Source organism: Phytophthora cinnamomi (assembly GCF_018691715.1).
Source record: "Phytophthora cinnamomi strain GKB4 chromosome Unknown Contig16, whole genome shotgun sequence".
In the NCBI taxonomy this organism is placed as follows: domain Eukaryota; phylum Oomycota; class Peronosporomycetes; order Peronosporales; family Peronosporaceae; genus Phytophthora; species Phytophthora cinnamomi.
In genome coordinates this window covers 40,795-59,744 of record NW_027150949.1, presented here as the reverse complement: position 1 = coordinate 59,744, position 18,950 = coordinate 40,795, and the positions used below count along the sequence as shown (strand labels likewise).

The window sequence follows — 18,950 nt, the reverse complement described above, 5'->3', positions numbered from 1 at the left end:
TTTGCGTTGGTGTCCACTACTCGTCGGTTTTGGTTCGTGAAGTTGCTTTCCATGCGGAACGCGCGAATCGTGTCGAGGCCCGACAAAGTTTCACTGAAGAGGTTATACACCGGCGTCCGCGTAACACCCTCAAGCCGTTTGATCTCGCGCGAAGACTTTTTGAAGTACTGTCCGATGTAGAGGAAAATGAGGAAGATCGGGATATACGCCACCCCGATCCAGTAGGAAGCAAACGCCGAGACAATAAGCGCACCCAGAGCCAACGATGCGTTCTGAAGCAGCAACTGGTATTCTTGCGGCAGGATCGAGTCCATTTGATCCAAGTCATTCGAGAAGCGGTTTAGAATCTGCCCCATTGGCGTCACGTCAAAGTATCTTGTCACAGGAGCTCTCAAAACGCGTCTGAACAGCTCGTCGTGCATATTTTGCGATGACCGAACGCATGACTCGATGATCATCAGCGCACGACCGAATGACAGCACTGCGCAAAGAACAAGGAAGCCGAGATACCACATACCGAAGTTTGTGCCCGAGTACGTCGGATCGACACCTCGGCGTGGCATGTTGCGAGCCCAATGGCCAGGCCACCAATCGACAACTGTGCGCGCAGCCTGCCCTGCGCAATATGCTAAAACGATAACAGAGATCACAACCAGACCGTTGAACCCAGTTTCGTCGAAGTAGGCTTTGTAGACGCGCGCTCCCACTTTTCCCTTTACACGATCTTCAGCTCGGATAAGCTTTCCTTCGGCTTTACCCTCCTTTGCTTCAGAGTCTCGCACCACATCAGCCTTCGCAATCTCGCTTGTGTCAGCTTTTATGTCTTGGTATTCGCCGCTAGAAACTTGTAATACTTCGTCGCTTGTTTCTGAAGAACCTCCCACGACAGGCTCAGCATCACTGTTCTTGTTACCGCTTTCAACACTGGTGACGTGAGTTGCTAAATGTGGGAACTGGGCGAGCACACTCGCATAGGAACCCTGGGCAGCAATTGCTCCGTCGTGCATCATCACAATGTGGTCAGCTCGTGCCAACAGGTCATAGTGGCTGTTGACCACCAGCAGTCGAGTTTGACCTCCAGCCAACTTCACGATACATTCATCAAAAATTGCGTGTGCCACGTGCGGATCGACAGCGCTGAGCGGGTCGTCTAGAATTAACACATCGGTCCCCGATCGATACATGGCCCGCGCGATCGCCACACGTGCTTTCTGGCCACCACTCAAATTGATGCCGCGCTCACCGATCTCCGTCGAGTCTCCATTGGGTAGTGCTTTCAAATCCATCGCTAGTTGCGATGCGTCTAACACACGCTCATATAGTTCAGCGTCATAGTCTTGCTCGAAGAGGATGTTGCCACGCAGAGTAGCGTTACGGATCCAAGTGTCTTGGCTGACGTAAGCCACGCGTCCGCTGATCTCAAGCATACCCGATGTTCGCGGCATTTCACCGAGGATGGCATTCACCAGACTCGATTTTCCGGACCCAACCTTTCCAACGATCATCACGAGTGAGCCCCGCTCGATCTCGATATTGACACCCTGTAGCTGGAAACCTTGCTTTTCGCTGGACACAGATACTTGCTGTTCTGCAACCCGGTTGTCACTTGCTCCTGGACTGTTGGGGGCTGGAGCAACCTTTTCAAGTGGTTCGCCCTGGATTTCGTCTGCTGCTGGAGTCACCACAATGACATCACCTCCATTCACGTTTGCTGGCCATTCAAAGGATCCATCTCGGATGGAAATGTGCCCCCGACCGATTGCGGCACTTTCCTCCCCATTGTAAGCCGAAAGAAGAGGCGCTTTGCTTGTCGGTGTATATTCAAGCGTTTTACTTGAGTTCGGGAGAAACACCGGTATACTCGCAACCTCGCTGCTCGATAGAAATGCGTCAATGCGAGTGTAAGCAATCTTCGCCTTCGACAGACCCCCAATTGCCAGTGGTAACTGGTTCAGAGCTGCTCGACTAATGTTGACCATGGCCACAAGCGTGAAAGCCTCCACCACGGTGATCGTGTGCCGAATCAACACGTACACACCCAGCGTTGCTCCCGAAAGGAACGTCGGAGTGATAAACAACATGACCGTATTGATCACCTGGTACGAGTGGAACTTCCTCAGCAGGCTCACTTCTCGGACTCGAAGCTTCTCCACGCGCTGGGCCAGGGAGTCCTCCCAGGCGTAGTATTTCATGACTCGGATGCCCTGTAGAGTCTCGGATGTAACTTTAACGCGTTCATCAATCACCTGTAGTAATCTCCGTTGCAAGTCTGCAATGCGGTCTCCCTGGTAAATCGAAATGGCCATAACAGCGGTGAGCACGACCGCACCCGCCAGAGCAGCGTAGAAGTTGAAGAGAAATCCGATCAGCACACACGACACAACAAATGCCAGTGGCCCCATAACCAGCCATGGGCCCTGCACCATCGCAGTGAAGACACGCTCCGTATCAACGCTCATCAGGGTCAAAATCTCGCCGGTCGTGTACTCCTGCCTGGCCGCACTCGAAAGCTTCAACGCCTTCTCGTATACCAGCGACATCGTCAACGAGCGCATGTTGGATCCAATCCGCGACGCCACGAAGAACAGGTAGTTTAATGCACACACCGCCACCAGCGAGCTTCCGGTCATCATCGCCACCAGCCAGTAGCCGCTCTCAATGTCGAACACATTCTCCTCTCCGTTCAGGAACTCCAGTAGCGCCCTCGTTACGTACGTCTGCAGCCCCAAAGCCAGCACGTACACCACACAAGCGAGCAGCACCACCGCGATCTGCGCCTGGAAAGTCTTTACGTACGCCACGAACACCGGGGACAGCCCGAACACTTGTCGCCGGTGCGGCTCGTACACTCGTCGGAACCGTTGCTCGAGCGCCAAGCAGGCGTCGGCCGGACACACGGGCCACATGTCCTCGAGCTCCAAAACCTGCCGCGAGCCCAGCGAGATCATGGGCTGCATCCATTGCGCCAGCACAACCGACGGCACTGAGGCCGTGGCCAGCGGATTCGGCACTTGGCTGAACGGGGTCCGCGAGGCTTTCGCGGATGCGCTGGAGCGCGTCGGTGGGGCTTCCACATAGTGATCGCGCCCACCCATGGCAACTTCGACGCGGTTGCAAACCTAGATAAACTTGTGCTCGGCCAGGCCAATTCACGAGTGGAGGGCGTCGACATCGAGCGCGCGCATGCGCAAATCTCACATCAACTCGTTGTGCATTTGTAACCAGGCGAGTACAGTACATGTACATGTACATGTACTGTATTGAATGAATGAAAGCTGCTCAACATGTATGACACATATTATACGGTAATATATGTTACATATATTACCGTTTTCTGGCTATTCGCCAACGACGAGTGTATTACAGTAGAAAGCATTTCGCCACAATTCATGTTCACGACCTACTCAAGCGCATGCAGCATGCATCCATAGAGTGCCAGCGTTTAGTGGCCATTTTCGCTCGAATCGCTTGGTGCCGAGCGCTTCTCCGACCTTCGCCGCGCCGCGCCTCGCCCGCCAGGTACGGCCCGCGGCGGCCCGCACGCGCATACTCTTCCTCTGCGTGTGCTCTCTGCAACGTGCTGCATTTCACCCCGTGATTCCCCGTTACACCCGAGCTAACGTCTGTCGACTGACCTTATCTACCTGTGGGCAGATCCACAGCGACATGGCGGACGTGGCCGAGTTCGAGCGCGCCGTGCTCGTCGCCTTCCAGTACGCGGGCGCGCCGGCCGGCGACCAGCAGGCACAGACGCTCAAGCTGCAGGCCGAGAGCTTCTGCGCCGCCGTCAAGAGCCGCGCGGACGGCTGGCGCGCCGAGCTGCAGCTCTTCGAGCACTCGGAGCACGAGCAGGTCAAGTTCTACGCGCTGCAGGCGCTGCAGGAGGCCCTGGCCGGTGGTGTGGCGGACGACGTGGCCGTGGCCGTGCGCGTGGAGCTGCTGGCCTGGCTGCAGAGCCACGTGGCCTACGTGGAGGCCAAGGCGCCGTACCTCAAGACCAAGCTGGCCGTCGTGGTCACGCTGCTCATCAAGAGAGACTACCCGGACCGCTGGCCCTCGGCCTTCACAGAGCTGCTGGCGCTGCTGCCGCAGGGCGCGTCCATCGTGGAGATGTACTTCCGCATCCTCCAGGCCATCAACGAGGAGATCGTCGAGTTCGACGCCATGCGCACGCAGCAGGAGGCCGCGCACAACATGCGCATCAAGGACGCCATGCGCGAGGGCTCGTGCATGCGCGAGAGCTTCGACGCCATCGCGCGCGTGCTGGTGAACGCCGACGCGAGCGACGTCATGCGCGTGCTGAGCGCCAGCGCGCTCGAGACGCTCAAGCGGTACATCAGCTGGGTGGACATCGGCCTCGTGGTGAACGACACGCTCTGGCCGCTGCTGATCAAGCTGCTGCGAGGCAGCGAGACGTTCCGCTGCGCAGCGGCCAACTGCGTGTTCGAGGTGATTGACAAGGGCATGACGCCCGAGAAGAAGCTGGCCATGCTGCAGCAGCTGCAGATTCTAGAGATGCTCGCGGCCCTGCCGATTCGCGAGGACGACGAGTTTGCCGAGGAAATCGGAGAGGTGATTAATGCCGTGGGGCTCGAGCTCGTGACGTGCATGGACGCCTTCCGGCACACGAACCGGGCGGACTTGCTTCAGGCCAGCGGCGCGATGCTGTGCCAGCTGATGCCACTGGTATGGGAGCTTTTCGCGCATGAGTCGAAGGACGTGTCCGAGGAAGTTTTTGAAATTGTGAACGCCGTGGGAGGCGCTATGCTGCGCACGGAGACGCAGGCCGCCGGCAAGCCACAGAGCGAAGCGGAGGTGTTCCGATCGTCTGAGTACGTCCCGCAGATCCTACACGGAATTTACCGCCAGACGCGATTTCCGGAGGATTCGGACTCTGACGCTGCCGAGTTTGAAGAGTACCGACGCAGCCTGTACACCATCTTCCTCAACATCGTGCGCCAACGACCGCATGACACACTTGCTTTCCTCACCAATCTGGCGCAGAGTCTGCCGGGCCAATTTGCCGAGATCGACCCGCGCGACCTTGAGAGCTTCTTGTCGTTGGTGCACCGGTTTAAGGAAGGTCTTGCCGCGCTGAAGGCGGTGGCTGTTCCATTCAATGAGCCCACGAGCCCGCTCACGCTTATGGTTGTCCAGATTCACAGCAGCATGCTTTCAGCGTCTTCCAGTGCTGCGCCACTGCATCCGCAGGTTCTTCTTACATACTACGATCTGGCTGTGCGCTACAGCAAGGTGTTGCAGAATGAATCAGTGCTCATTCCAGCAGTGCTGCAAATGATGTTTGGACCTCATGGTCTAGCCCACCCCGCTGCCCACGTGCGCTCTCGTGTTTGCTACCTGTGTCTGCGTCTCGTGAAGGCGATTGGCGCTTCGGTTAATCCGCATGCCTCCAGTATTCTAACAGCGTTGCAGCCTCGCCTGGCGATTGCCACTGAACGTGAAGAAATCGAAAGCCAACGCAACCCGACGTACCTGGCTTATGACGACCAATTGTATCTATTCGAGCTCGCTGGTCAGATCATCGCTTCGCTCGTGCTTCCCCCAGAGGAGACAGGAATGAATGCGAAGGAGCTCCGGTACCGCTACACGATCGCTGTCTTGGACCCGTTGCTGCAGGGTTTGAATACGACATTGAATGAATTGGCAAAGGGTGCGCTGACTGACGAAGACTACGTTACTGAGCACTGTGCCTCTCATCTTAACGCTATTGCCCATGTGCTCAAGGCTTTCAAGGGCACAGACTGCATGGAGAACCACCAGGAGACGTTTACGCAGGTGCTCACAGCTACGGCATGCGTTCTTCGTGCGCTGCCCGGCAGCCAGCGCGTGCGTTCTAAGGTGATTTTCACGCTGCACCGCTTGACTACTGTGCTGGATCGCGAACACTTTTTGAGCAACGTACAGGAGCCTCTGCAGACGCTGATGATGGGCTGTGAGCAACCCGAAGTTGTGGAGATCGTGCAGCTGGTGGACCAGCTTATTATCAAGCACAAGCAGGCGCTGGGTGGGTTCCTAGACAAGACTACGTTACCGTTTGTGCAGCACTTGTGCGCTCTGATGCCGGAGCGGAGCGCGCTTGCGACCGGCGAGACGAAGGATGCCCCGCAGCTCGAGCGTGAAGCTACACAGAAGTATCTATACACATTCCTGCTCCACCTCGTCACGCACGGACTAGACGCGGTGCTGATCAGCGCCCGGAATGTCGCGCAGCTGGAGAACATGCTGCGTCTTGTACTGGAGGGCTGCGCCGAGGTGCAGGACGCGAATATCAACCGTGCCTGCTTTTCGATCGGAAGCATGCTGGTTGAGCGTTGGATTAGCAACGGATCGGCTCCGTCTCCGGCGAGTGAAGCATCAGGAGCTGCGACCGCAGCCACGTCGGCGGCGTCCGTGGCGTTGCGTGCTGAGCTGCACGCCGAGTTGTCAGCAGAGGGCAAGGCGCGCTTCACGCAGATTGCAGTGCAGGACTTCACGCGCGCCATGTTCGCCGTGACGAAGCTCCGCCACTTCGACGTGGACGACATGCAGACCATGTTGGCCGTGAAGGAGATCGTCAACATGCAGGCGGTGCTGGTTGGTGCTCTGGGCGTCGAGTACCTGACCTTCATGCGTGACGTCTTTCTGCCGTCGCTGGGCTGTCCGCCGGAGCTGGCGGGCCCGTACACGGAGCAAGTGGCCACCGGAGACCGCAAGAAGATTCAAGCCGCGTACAAGGCGCTGGTGAGCAAGATGTAGCAGGCTCCGGCGAGGACATTACAATAGCATTTTGAAGAGACTAGGATAATAGGCATGGACGACCCCGGGCTACAATCGCCGACAGCAAATAGAGAGAGCGTCCCCATCTCGTAGTTTACAGAGTCTGTGTTGCGCCAGCTTCTGCAGCAAAGACTTTTTGTTACCGCGAAGAATGTGTACATTTTCGCGGATGATCACCTGAATTTTCGATGCTTGTGTTTGATTGAGTGCGACAACGTTTTATAGTCGCTCATTTCACGTTTTTCTGATCGTAACTTTCCAACAAAAAGCTATTCTGTGCGATCGTTGGCGAAACAGAATACTACTGAAATTCTCACGTCGGCGCCTTTCGTCCCTTATCACTGGACTCCGCGCTGCAGCAGTTGATCATCAACTATGGCCAAAGCGATACGCGAGAAAATCTCGAGCGTCTGGCCAAAGAAGCAAGCTGGGGTTTCCCAATTAGCTGCAAGCCCTCAAAGGCGCAAAGAGCCCATCGCTACGACAACGGTAGTAGGCGCAGGTGGTTTAGTGAGCGAGAATTTCTAATGAGCAATGAATACACCATCGAGCACAGATACAAGGTGTAATTTGGCACTTCCAACGCAGTAGGCGTGACTCTACTACAGCCGACAAAATTCCCCGTCTCATGGCGACCCGAACAGCTCCGGTGGCCATGCACGTCACCGACACCTCGACACCCGCGTGTCATCCCAAAATCTGTCACGCTATAGAGCTGTAGACGGTTCAACATGGACGGTCTCACTTCGTCAAAAGAACACACATCTGCCACGTTCGACAAGTCGACTGCTGTCCCCATCATCGGGTGCTGCTGTTCATTCCTTGATTTGCGTCACCTGCGGAGCAATGGACGACACGGACTCGAGCTACGCGGAGGCGCCGGCCACGCCGCGGACCAAGTCGTCGGAGGGCTCCACACCGTTCAGCCAGCTGCCCAACCCGTTGGCCAGGGCCTCGCTGCCGTCGATCATCCTGGCCCAGTGGATCCAGCCCATGGTGTCTCTCGGCGCACGTCACGTGCTAGAAAAGGAGGACGTGTGGCCAATTTGCACGCGCGACGCGTGCGCGTCGCTGGAGCAGCGATTCCGCCAGGTGTACGACCCGAGTCGGCGACACCTGTTCAATGTGTCGCCGCTGGCGGCCGCATATGCTCGCACGTTCCAGGCGGAGCTCGCGTTCGTGCTCGTGAGCTGCGTGCTGTACGTGTTCGCGCTGGCCCTGCAGTCGTACGTGGCCCAGGCCATCCTGCAGTTCCTGAACGACGAGGAGAACCTGTTCCACATCTCGAGCGGCTACTGGTTGATGGCCATGATGACGCTCAGCTCGCTCGTGGCCGTGTGCGCGCTCAACTACGTCTTCTTCTCGGCCTCGCGCATCGGGGCCAACATGCGTTCGCTCACCATGTCGCTGGTGTTTGACAAGGCGCTGAAGTTATCGAGTGCTGCTCGACAGGACTACACGACGGGTGAAGTGCTGACGCTGATGAGCGTCGACACGGAGCGCGTGTTCCTGCTGATGATCCAGGGCCCGTGGTTGTTCATGGGCCCGCTGTCGTTCATCATCTCGGTCGTTCTCATTGGCATGCTCTTCGACTTCTACTCGGCTCTCGGCGCAGCCGTCGTGCTCGTGGTTGTGATGACCATCTCGGCCGGTCAGGGCCGACGCATTGCTGACTTCCAGAAGAAGCTGCTCAATGTCATCGACGAGCGCGTCAAGGTTACATCGGAGGCGCTGCAAGGCATCCGAGTCATGAAATACTATGCGTGGGAAGAGTCCTTGGCACAGCGCGTCGAGAAGCTCCGCGGGAAGGAGGTGGGGCTTCTGCGCAAGTTCCACATGTACCAAGTGGTAAACACGGTCATGCTGTTCCTCACGCCGAGTTTCGTCTCCGGCGTGACTTTGGGCATCTACGTGCTCATTCACCACACGATCAGTGTCGTCGAGGCCTTCACATTGGTTGCCATGGTCAACATTTGCAGAACGGCGCTGAACCAGCTCCCCCAGGCCATTGCTGGCATCTCCAAGGCTAGGATCTCGTATGCACGTCTTGACGCCTTCCTCACCAGCGATGAAGTTGCAATCCAGTCACTTCTTTTTGCTGAACAAGGGGCCGCCACGCCTACGAACAAGTCTCCTTTGCTCACTGATGCCAACGAAGCGTGTGGTGCATCGATCGGCCGCGGATTTATCTCAATCCGTGACGCAACCTTCGAGTGGCCCGCAACTTCGCAAACCGAAGTCGTTGTTGTAACACCGACTGCCGAGGAAGATGAAAGCGAACGCCAGGCACCAAGCACAACCGCGGAAGTGGCCCCCAAGACGTCGAATATTGGATCCCCGGTGGAGAAACCCACTGCTGAAAGCCAGGGTTTCAAACTGGAAGGCGTTAACCTAGAAATTGAGCGAGGTTCGCTGGTGATGATCGTCGGCAAGGTTGGTTCTGGAAAGTCTAGCCTCCTTAACGCACTTCTTGGAGAGATGTCTCGCACGGCTGGTGTACTGGAGATTGGCGGCCGCGTATCCTACGTAAGCCAAGACACCTGGATCCGTAACGCTACTCTGCGTGACAACATCCTTTTCGAGGAACCCTACAATGCGGAGCGGTACGCGCAGGTGCTCGATGCTTCACAACTGGCGATGGATCTGAAGTCACTTCCGAATGGAGACTCAACAGAGATTGGTGAACGTGGCATCAATTTGAGCGGCGGCCAGAAGGCTCGTGTGGCAATTGCCCGTGCGATGTATCGTTCAGGTACTGATGTGCTGATTCTAGATGACCCCTTGAGTGCAGTTGATCCTCACGTGGCGCGCTCGATATTTGACAAGTGCATCGTAGGATTGGCCTCTGGTCAGACCCGTTTGTTGGTGGTCAACAGCCACTACGATTTACTGGCACGTGCTGACCAAGTCGTCGTTATGGGTGACGGGGCGATAGTTGGTCACGGCCCATACGAAAATGTGTTGGCCCAGTTCCCGCATCTTGCGATGGAAGGAACCACCAATCGTGATTCAGAGCAGTCTGCGGACAATGACGTTGATGAGATCGATGCCCTACTACCAGAAGGTGGCAACGTCGAAAAGGTGGAAAGCGCAGAGGTCCAAACCGAAAACGAAGAGAAGAAGGGCGGAGCCGTCAAAAGTTCGGCAGGTCGTTTGATTCGAGCTGAGGACCGCGTGAAGGGTACTGTTGGATCACATGTGTACAAGGCGTATTTTGACGAAACTGGAGTCAACGGCTGGGTTGTGGTGCTGGTGATTAGTATTTTGTACTGTGTGGGTCAAGCTGCACGAACAACAGTTGACTGGTGGCCTGGTCATTGGGCTCGTAACATGCATCGCCGCGGTGTGGACCCGACATATTCGGGAACAACTTTCGGCATGTGGTATCTCGGTCTCATTGTGCTCTGCTCGATCCTCACACTGATTCGTGGAGTTACAATGATCGAGACCTGCATGCGTTCATCTCAGCATATGCACGATGAGTTGTTCCGACGCGTGTTACGGGCCCCGGTAACGCGCTACTTCGACGTGACACCTATCGGACAGATCCTGAATCGATTCTCGAATGACTTGGACCAAATGGACACAACTCTTCCTCTGGAGTATCAGCTCTTCTTCCAGAATTTGTCAATGGCTCTCGGATCGCTGGTGGTCTCTGCTTTTGCTTCTTACTGGATTGGAGTATCGTATATTCCTCTCATGGTGATCTTCGTCATGACCGGCCAGTACTTTAAGAAAACCTCGCGTGAGCTCAAACGACTTGAAGGTATCACACGTACTCCCGTTTACAATTTGTTTAGCGAGACCCTTTCAGGGCTTCCCACGATCCGCGCGTTCCGTATGGAGGAGCAATTCTCTGCACGCAACCGTCAAGTCGTGGATACCAACGCGAACATGTACTTGACATATTGGTCTGCTAGTCGGTGGCTCGCGACGCGGTTGGACCTCATGTCAGTAGTGATCATCTTCGTTGTCACGCTTTATCTCGTGTCTACGCGTGGCGAAATCGGCTCGATGACATCGGGCCTATCACTCACGTACGCGCTGATGCTTACATCGGTGATTCAGTGGGTCATGCGCTCCGTGGATCGTGTCGATAATGCCACGACAAGCGTCGAACGATTGCTGTTCTTCCGCGAGATCGAGCGTGAGGACGATGGCGGTACGAAAGTCACGGAATTGGCTGCCTCACATCCTAACCTAAGTAGCGACAAAACTCACCTGTGGCCCTCGCAAGGTGCAGTACGTTTCGAGGGTCTGTGTCTCCGATACCGACCCGAACTCCCGCTCGTGCTCAAAGGTGTCGACATGGACGTCGGCGCCGGAGAGAAAATCGGCATCTGCGGACGCACCGGCGCGGGCAAATCCTCGCTCATGGTCGCGCTCTTCCGTATCTGCGACTTCTACAGCGGCCGCGTGCTCATCGACGACGTGGACATCTCGAGCGTGAACCTGCGCGAGCTGCGGCGCAGCCTGGCCATCATCCCGCAGGACCCCGTGCTGTTCAGCGGCCCTTTGCGAGAGAACCTGGACCCGTTCCACGAGTACTCGGACGAGCGCATCTGGCGCGTGCTGCAGCAGGTGCACATGGCCGACAACCTGCGTCGCTGGGGGACGGGCCTCGACTTCGAGGTGGCCGAGGGAGGAGACAACCTGTCGGTTGGCCAGCGCCAGCTCATCTGCATCGGCCGCGCGCTGCTCAAGGACAGCAAGGTCGTCGTGCTGGACGAGGCCACGGCCAACGTCGACACGGCCACGGACGCGCTCATCCAGACCACCATCCAGGACACGTTCCAGGACAAGACGGTGCTCATCATCGCGCACCGCATCAACACCATCATGCACTGCGACAAGATCGCGGTGATGGATGCGGGTCGCGTGGCCGAGTTCGGCTCTCCTTCGGAGCTGTTGGCGCGGCCGCAGTCCGTGTTCACTGGGCTCACAACGAAGTCATCAAAGCAATAGGTTTGAGATTGAAACATGCTTCGTGTCGAGTTTAGTGATGCATGTTTTGTTAACATTTGTCGAATTCTTCTGGGTGTCGTACACTCTCGTCTAGAAATTGGTTCGAACACGTGCGTCGTCCGCAAGGCTCTCCCAATTCCAGTAGCGTCTCATGAGTACGGCCATGGTGGTGAAGGCTAGGACATTGCCGGAGGCCATGCCAATCCAAAGCCCTTCAATGCCGAGGCCGCACTGGAAAGCTAATAGTGCACCGAAAGGAACTCCGAAAATGTAGTACGCCACCGCGTTGACAATGGCAGCGTCTCGCTGCTTGCCGGCACCTCGAAATACGCCTTGAGTCACAGCATTTAGTCCGTCGACAATCTTCTGGGGCGACATGATCGCCATCACTTTCGAAGCCAGGTCAGCACTTTCGCCTTTGTCGAGGAAAAGAAGAGGAATGTACCCGCTGAGCCCGAAAACAAGCCCCGTGAAGAACAACGTCAAAGCAAAAGTGATAGTGAGCGCAACGGTGCGAGCCATCCTCGCAGTCTTCGGCTTGTCAGCTCCAAGACAATTTCCAACTCGAATGTTGGCGGCGACGGAGAAACCCGCGAATGTTGTGTAGACGATCATGTCTACATTGACAAGCACAGAATGGGCAGCGACTGCAACGACACTGTTTGGCAGCAAGCCAGCGAGGATGGAGAGCGCCTCAAACGCCCACATTTCCATCCCAAGCATCAGCATTCCGGGCACCCCAAGTCGCATGAAGAGGCCGACATAGCGCGTGGCAGCCTTCAGGTCCCAGGGCTGGCACCACCACTGCCTCAAGTGGTGCGGCCGCCACATGAAATACGGCACAAGCAGCAGTGGCAGGAAAAAGTTGCCGATACTTCGGCCCATAGCGATGCCGTTGAAGCCGATCGACGTGTGGTAGGCGAGCCCGTAGCCGACAGCAACGTTGACTACGTTGCCGACTACCGCAATGGCGACGAGAGGAGTCATGATGTTCTGTGCCTGCAGCACCTTGCGCGTGAGTTCATAGAGGAAAAGGCATGGCACACCTGGGAGCATCCACCGAGAAAATTGTCCGGCCAAATACGCGACCTCGGCGTCCTGCCCCAGCCACTTCAAGATGATCTCTGTGAAGGAGTTGATGAAGAGCATCGGCACAAGGATCGTAGTGAGCACAACAATTCCGGTCTGGAAGTAAACGCCGATTTTCTCGAGGCGTTTGGCCCCGTAAGCCTGCGAGCAAAGCGTATCCAAAGCCGACGCGAGGCCCAGTCCGACTGAAAGCGAGGTGATGTTCAGCAGCTACAGGTGCACAAATTAAGAAACAACGTCAGACTGCGATCCTTACAAAGTGATACCTGAATGAAGGCGTCGTACCATGATGGAGAAGGTTGCAGCGTCGATGTAGTGCTGCGCGTATGGCGAATCGATGTTGCCGGCTAGGATTATCGAAATAAAGCCCGGCAGAAATTCCAAAAACGTAGTGATCATCTGCGGTTAAGGAGAATTTCATGAGACCACGACTATCAAAGTGTCCTTACAAGACAAAATCTGCCTACCACAGGACCGACGAGCTTGAGCAGCGTCTTGACTTCCTCGGAGGTTTGCGGGGTTGGTTCATCAGAGCGATCGAATTCATGTCCTGTCGGAAGCGACGGAGAGGAGAGGCTCACGAAGGACTCTCCGATGTCACTTTTGTCGTGACGCGAAAGTTGCAGGCTCATTTGAGCCTCAGGACTCCAAAACAAAAGTGAACGTCTGTCGGAGACTAAAACATTTGTAGGTACATCGTCTGCGCGGTATGAGTCACGCGTTCAGGCGAAGCTTCGTTTGGTTGCAGATGTGTGGTAAACAATGCTAGGTGCGGATTTGTCGATCCCCGATCGTTATACAAAAAAATCGTCTACAGCCTCCACAAAACTAGCGTATCTTGTACTAAATCCCCCTGATAAATGGTGAGTGGAACGCAGCATCCACGCATCATTGGTGACGCCAACCAAAAAAACTATACGATGACTCCGGCGAAAGAGCACGTCATGGTTTGTCGCAGCGAGCACGCTACAGCGGCTTACTAGGGCTGCCGACGTCGTGGATTATCGAGGTGTTATTAAATACTTCTACCGGAGATAACATTAACTAGGTTGCTAAACCCTTGTTGACGTCAGTGTCATAACGATGGGATACCACTATCAGAGGCTATTTCAGTAAATAGAGTAAAGTCATTTTGCAGCCTGTTCTTCACGATGTTTTGACCAATGAAATCGCCTGAAATGGGTGGTGTTATGGGGGTGTTACTATGCATAACAATAACATCTATCAGACGTCGAAGTGGCCCGACGTTAAAAACGGTGACCTGACGTTAAAAACGGTGACGTCGACAGCACTATGGCTTAGTGACCACTACGAAAAAGCGCTTGAGGTTGAAAATCGTGTTGCCATCGCTCTGCTTGGGGTACGCGGCGGCGATCATCTCGCGATACTTTTGTTCGAACTGCGTGGCCTCAGTCGACGGCTCCCCCAGAGCCTCCATGTACGGGCGCAACGCCGTGGATCCCGTGAAGTCGGCGACCGGGTTTTCACCCTCGAGGACTTGCGCGTACACCGCGGCCCACATGTCGATCTCGGCACCGGCGTCGACAGCCTTGAACAGCTCGTAGTAGAAGCTCGGGTCCTTCTCGCAAGTGACCCATCGCACACCAGCGACGCGGTCACTTAGACCCAGCTCTTCCGCCGCGTCGACCATGCGCTGGTGACTGGGCTGCAGTCGCGTGTCCGGGATCTGGAAGGCCAAAACACCGCCCGGCTTCAGGAAGGAGTACAGCCGCGGCAGAATGTGCTTGTGCTTATCGGCGTTCACCCACTGCAGCGCCGCGTTGGAGAAAATGAGGTCCGCGGGTCGAGTTGGTTCGTACGACTCGAAGTCCGCCTGCACGTAGGCGCAGCGCTGGGTGTCGAGCGTCTCGTTCTCCATGTGCTCGCGCTGCGCGACCTCCAGCATCGACGCCGACGAGTCCACAAACGTGACGTTGGCGCTCGGCCACCGCTTCAGGAAGGACGGGGCCATGTTGCCCGTTCCGGCGCCGAGGTCGATGATCTCCACTGACTCGTTGTCGCTGGGTAGCTCGGACACGCGAACCAGCAGCTCCAGCGCGGGCCGAAGACGCTGACGCTGGAACTTGAGGTACTTCTGCGGTTGCCACGTTTGCGTGGCGCGCGCGACGTGCTGAGCCATGGTCGAATGGTGAGCCGGGAAGCAGTGAATTCAAAAGTGTTCACTCGACGTCGGCGATATTCGCAGCAAAAGCCCGTACATCGCACACACAGGGCTGATGTACTGCAAGGGACCACAAGCCAGCCAATCAGATAGCGTGAAAAGCGATAACGTCACGATGACGTGGTTGTACAGACACGTGGACTGTCAGCTACTGTAAGAATGGTCCTCGCAGAGCATTGATTCACTAGAAATGACAGAATGACACGCGTCCCTAGTATCTACTCCTCATCGTTTGGCTTTATACCGAGACGGAGCTTCTCGTCAGTCTGACGCCAGTCTTGTGCCCTGGTCTTTCTCCTGTTACGTGTAGCTCAGTTAATTGAACCGCGTTCATCAACGATCTTGGCTGATGAACAAGACTTTTCACCAGTACATGTACCTTCTTTATCGAAAGGCTGTTCTCAACGACGATCTTGGACCAGTCCATTTCGCGATCTGCGTTCAACTTGCAGCTACGATGCCCGACGTCACGTGGGCCGAGGTGGTCGACTACGTCTCGGCGCCGCCCACGCCATCAAGCCGAGTGTCTACAATTGACTCGGATGATGAACGGAACCTACCGTTCAGCCGGCGCTCGAACCCACTCGAGAAGGCCTCGTTGCTCTCCATCGTGCTGGCCCATTGGATCCAGCCGATGGTGTCGCTCGGAGCCGAGCGCGTGCTGGAGCTCAAGGACATGTGGCCAATTGGACCCAGCGACTCGTGCGACGTGCTGGAGGTTCGGTTCCGTCGGGTGTACGACCCCAGTCCGCAGATCTTCAGCATCTCGCCAGTCGCAATGGCTTACGCGAAAACATTCCGAAGAGAGCTCATTGTCGTGATCTTCGGCTCCGTCCTGTACGTTGTGGCGCTGGCCATGCAATCCTACGTCGCCCAAGCACTGCTCCAGTTCTTGAACGACCGAGAAAATATCTTTGGCATCACCAACGGCTACTGGCTGGTGGCAATTATGACCGTCAGCTCGATCGTTGCCGTGTGCACCGTCAACTACGTTTTCTTCACGACATCGCGGATAGGCGCCAACATTCGGTCACTCACGATGACGCTCGTGTTCGACAAGGCGTTGCGTCTGTCGAGCGCTTCGAGGCAAGAGTACACGGCCGGCGAGGTCTTGACGCTCATGAGCGTGGACGCCGAGCGAGTCTTCACTGCGATGCTGCAGAGTCCGTGGCACGTCATGGGCCCGCTGGCTTTCGTGGTCTCGATCATGATGATCGGACTGTTGCTGGACGCGTACTCGGCGTTGGCGGGTGCGGTGGTGCTGGTTGTAGTTATGTGGATCACAGTCAAGCAGGGCGATCTCATCGCTCATCTGCAGCGCAGATTGCTGGAAGTCATCGAAAAGAGAGTTAAGGTCACGTCGGAAGCTCTTCAAGGTATCCGAGTCATGAAATACTACGCGTGGGAAGAACCATTGGCGCAACGGGTGGAGAAACTCCGTGCTCGAGAAGTGACATTCCTGCGTAAGTTCCACTCGTTCCAGGTGGTCAACACGGTGATGCTGTTCCTCACCCCGACATTTCTCTCGGGGGTTACTCTGGGACTCTACGTGCTGCTTCATAGCACTATTGATGTCATCGAGGCATTCACGCTTATCGCTATGGTCAATATCTGCAGAACCGCGCTCTTCCAGCTCCCACAAGCCATTTCCAGCTTCTGTAAGGCGAAGATTTCGCTGTCACGCATCGATGCTTTTCTTGCTAGTGACGAAGTTGTCATGAATGGTCCACTATTATCAAACACAGCCGAGTCTGACGAAGAAGAAGACGAAGGTAACGCAAAACTGCAGCCACTCATTTCGAGCGACTACACCGAAGATGCTGGATTAATCGCCAGAGGGGATATCTCAATCCGAGACGCGGGTTGCAGCTGGCCGGTAGCAAATCAAAACGACCTCGTAGTCGTTCTACCAGCCATCGAAGCTCAGGCGCCGTCACCGCAATCCAAAGCCAAGGATGCTGGTCGCGAGACTTCATTCTCTCGGCACAATTCTATCGATCCTGGAGGTTTCCGTCTGAATGATATGAATCTTCGGATCGCACGTGGCTCACTGGTGATGATCGTTGGAAAAGTTGGATCGGGCAAGTCGAGTCTCGTCAACGCCATCCTCGGAGAAATGCCGCGAACTTCCGGAGTGCTTGAAGTCGGTGGGCGAGTAGCCTATGTGAGTCAAGACACCTGGATCCGCAACGCTACACTGCGTGATAACATCCTCTTCGAGCAAGACTACGACGAAGAGCGGTATGCACAAGTGCTGGACGCATCGCAGTTGGGCATGGATCTGCGCGCTCTACCCAACGGAGACGCCACCGAGATCGGTGAACGTGGCATCAATTTGAGCGGTGGCCAGAAAGCTCGCGTGGCCATCGCGCGCGCGATGTACCGTTCTGGGACGGACGTGTTGATTTTGGACGATCCGTTGAGTGCTGTGGACCCGCACGTGGCACATGCAATTTTCGAGAAGTGCGTTCTGGGTTTGGCGTCGGGTCAGACTCGTTTGTTGGTTCTGAACAGCCACTACGACTTGCTCCCTCATGCCGACCACGTGGTGGTGATGCAAGACGGTTTGATTGCAAGTCAAGGCCCGTACGAAGATGTGTTGCAGCTTTTCCCCAGTCTTGACACAACCTTGAACTCGGCTAGTGTTGATGACCACGGTCGAATATTTCCTAGCAGTGGAGCTGTAGAAAGCTTGGAGACCGTGACCGTAAGCGCTGATGAGCTGACAAGTGAGGAGGAAATTCAAAGCGTGACTGAAGCAAGCGAGGCGGAGCCTACTGGACGACTAATCCACGAAGAGGATCGAGTGAGGGGGTCTGTTGGGGGGCATATATACAAGACGTATTTCGACGAGTCTGGATTCAACGGAGTGCTCGCTGCCTTGGTTCTCAGCTTAGCATACTGCGTAAGCCAAGCCGTGCGCACAGTCGTCGACTGGTGGCCCGGACACTGGGCACGAAACATGACTCGCTTCGGTGTTGACCCGTCATATTCTGGCACCGCGTTTGGCATGTGGTATCTTGGATTGATCATCGTCTGCTCGGTCCTGACAATGGCACGTGCTCTCACTTTGATAGCTTCATGCATGCGTACGTCACAGAGACTCCATGACCAACTATTTCGCCGCGTGTTGGGGGCCCCGGTAACTCGGTATTTCGATGTGACTCCGGTAGGGAGAATTCTCAACCGATTCTCTAATGACTTGGATCAAATGGACGCCGTCCTCCCCGAAGAATACCAGCTCTTGTTCCAGAACGTGTCGATGGCGGTGGGTACTTTGGTCGTGTCGGCATTCGCGTCCTACTGGATCGCTGTGTTGTACATCCCGCTTGTTGTCATCTTCGAGTTCATGGGGGAACACTTCAAGAAGTCGTCGTGCGAGCTCAAGCGCCTCGAAGGCATCACTCGAACCCCCGTTTACAATTTGTTCAGCGAAACCCTGTCGGGTCTAGCCACGATTCGAGCTTTCAAAATGGAGCGCGCGTTTTCGACTCGCAATAGGGAAGTTGTGGACCGGAACGGCAGCGTTTTCTTGAGCTACTGGGGTGCCGGTCGCTGGCTTGCTTCTCGTCTCGATTTGCTGTCCGTGGTCATCATTTTCTCAGTTACCACATACTTGGTTTCAGCTCGAGGAAAAGTTGGAGCGCTCACGTCGGGCATCTCGCTAACGTACTCGCTGATGCTCACGTCGGTGGTGCAGTGGGTAATGAGATCTGTCGACCGAACGGACAACGCCATGACCAGCGTCGAGCGTTTGCTACATTTCCGAGAGATTGAAACTGAAGCTGATGGTGGTGATATGATCACTGACCTAGTCACCATGGACACTCACGACGACCGTCCATCTTGGCCACCGCATGGTACGATTCGCTTTGAAGGCCTGTGTCTCCGATACCGACCCGAACTCCCGCTCGTCCTCAAGGGAGTCGATATGGAC

At 55.8% G+C, this 18,950-nt stretch overlaps 5 protein-coding genes across 5 annotated transcripts; 2 read left to right on the top strand and 3 right to left on the bottom strand.

The window, feature by feature from the left end:
• Positions 1-1,719: 1,719 nt before the first annotated feature.
• On the bottom strand, positions 1,720-2,957 carry IUM83_02279 (multidrug resistance protein ABC superfamily; the record flags this gene model as incomplete). The annotated part of the gene is made up of 2 exons (XM_067926184.1): positions 1,720-1,767; positions 1,854-2,957. The coding sequence occupies 2 exons, from the start codon at positions 2,955-2,957 to the stop codon at positions 1,720-1,722; spliced, it is 1,152 nt and encodes a 383-aa protein (XP_067796766.1).
• A 511-nt stretch (positions 2,958-3,468) lies between these two features.
• IUM83_02278 (putative exportin-T) lies at positions 3,469-6,756 on the top strand (the record flags this gene model as incomplete). Its single annotated transcript, XM_067926183.1, has 2 exons — positions 3,469-3,519; positions 3,655-6,756. 2 exons carry the CDS (start codon positions 3,469-3,471, stop codon positions 6,754-6,756), a joined length of 3,153 nt encoding a protein of 1,050 aa, XP_067796741.1.
• Positions 6,757-7,623: 867 nt separating this feature from the next.
• IUM83_02277 (multidrug resistance protein ABC superfamily) lies at positions 7,624-11,742 on the top strand (the record flags this gene model as incomplete). Its single annotated transcript, XM_067926182.1, has 3 exons — positions 7,624-8,936; positions 9,309-9,721; positions 10,061-11,742. The coding sequence occupies 3 exons, from the start codon at positions 7,624-7,626 to the stop codon at positions 11,740-11,742; spliced, it is 3,408 nt and encodes a 1,135-aa protein (XP_067796742.1).
• A 90-nt stretch (positions 11,743-11,832) lies between these two features.
• Positions 11,833-13,463, bottom strand: IUM83_02276 (Multidrug/Oligosaccharidyl-lipid/polysaccharide (MOP) Flippase Superfamily; the record flags this gene model as incomplete). Its single annotated transcript, XM_067926181.1, has 3 exons — positions 11,833-13,041; positions 13,117-13,230; positions 13,299-13,463. The coding sequence occupies 3 exons, from the start codon at positions 13,461-13,463 to the stop codon at positions 11,833-11,835; spliced, it is 1,488 nt and encodes a 495-aa protein (XP_067796406.1).
• An 852-nt stretch (positions 13,464-14,315) lies between these two features.
• On the bottom strand, positions 14,316-14,971 carry IUM83_02275 (Trans-aconitate 2-methyltransferase; the record flags this gene model as incomplete). Its single annotated transcript, XM_067926180.1, has 2 exons — positions 14,316-14,328; positions 14,388-14,971. 2 exons carry the CDS (start codon positions 14,969-14,971, stop codon positions 14,316-14,318), a joined length of 597 nt encoding a protein of 198 aa, XP_067796677.1.
• Positions 14,972-18,950: the final 3,979 nt, after the last annotated feature.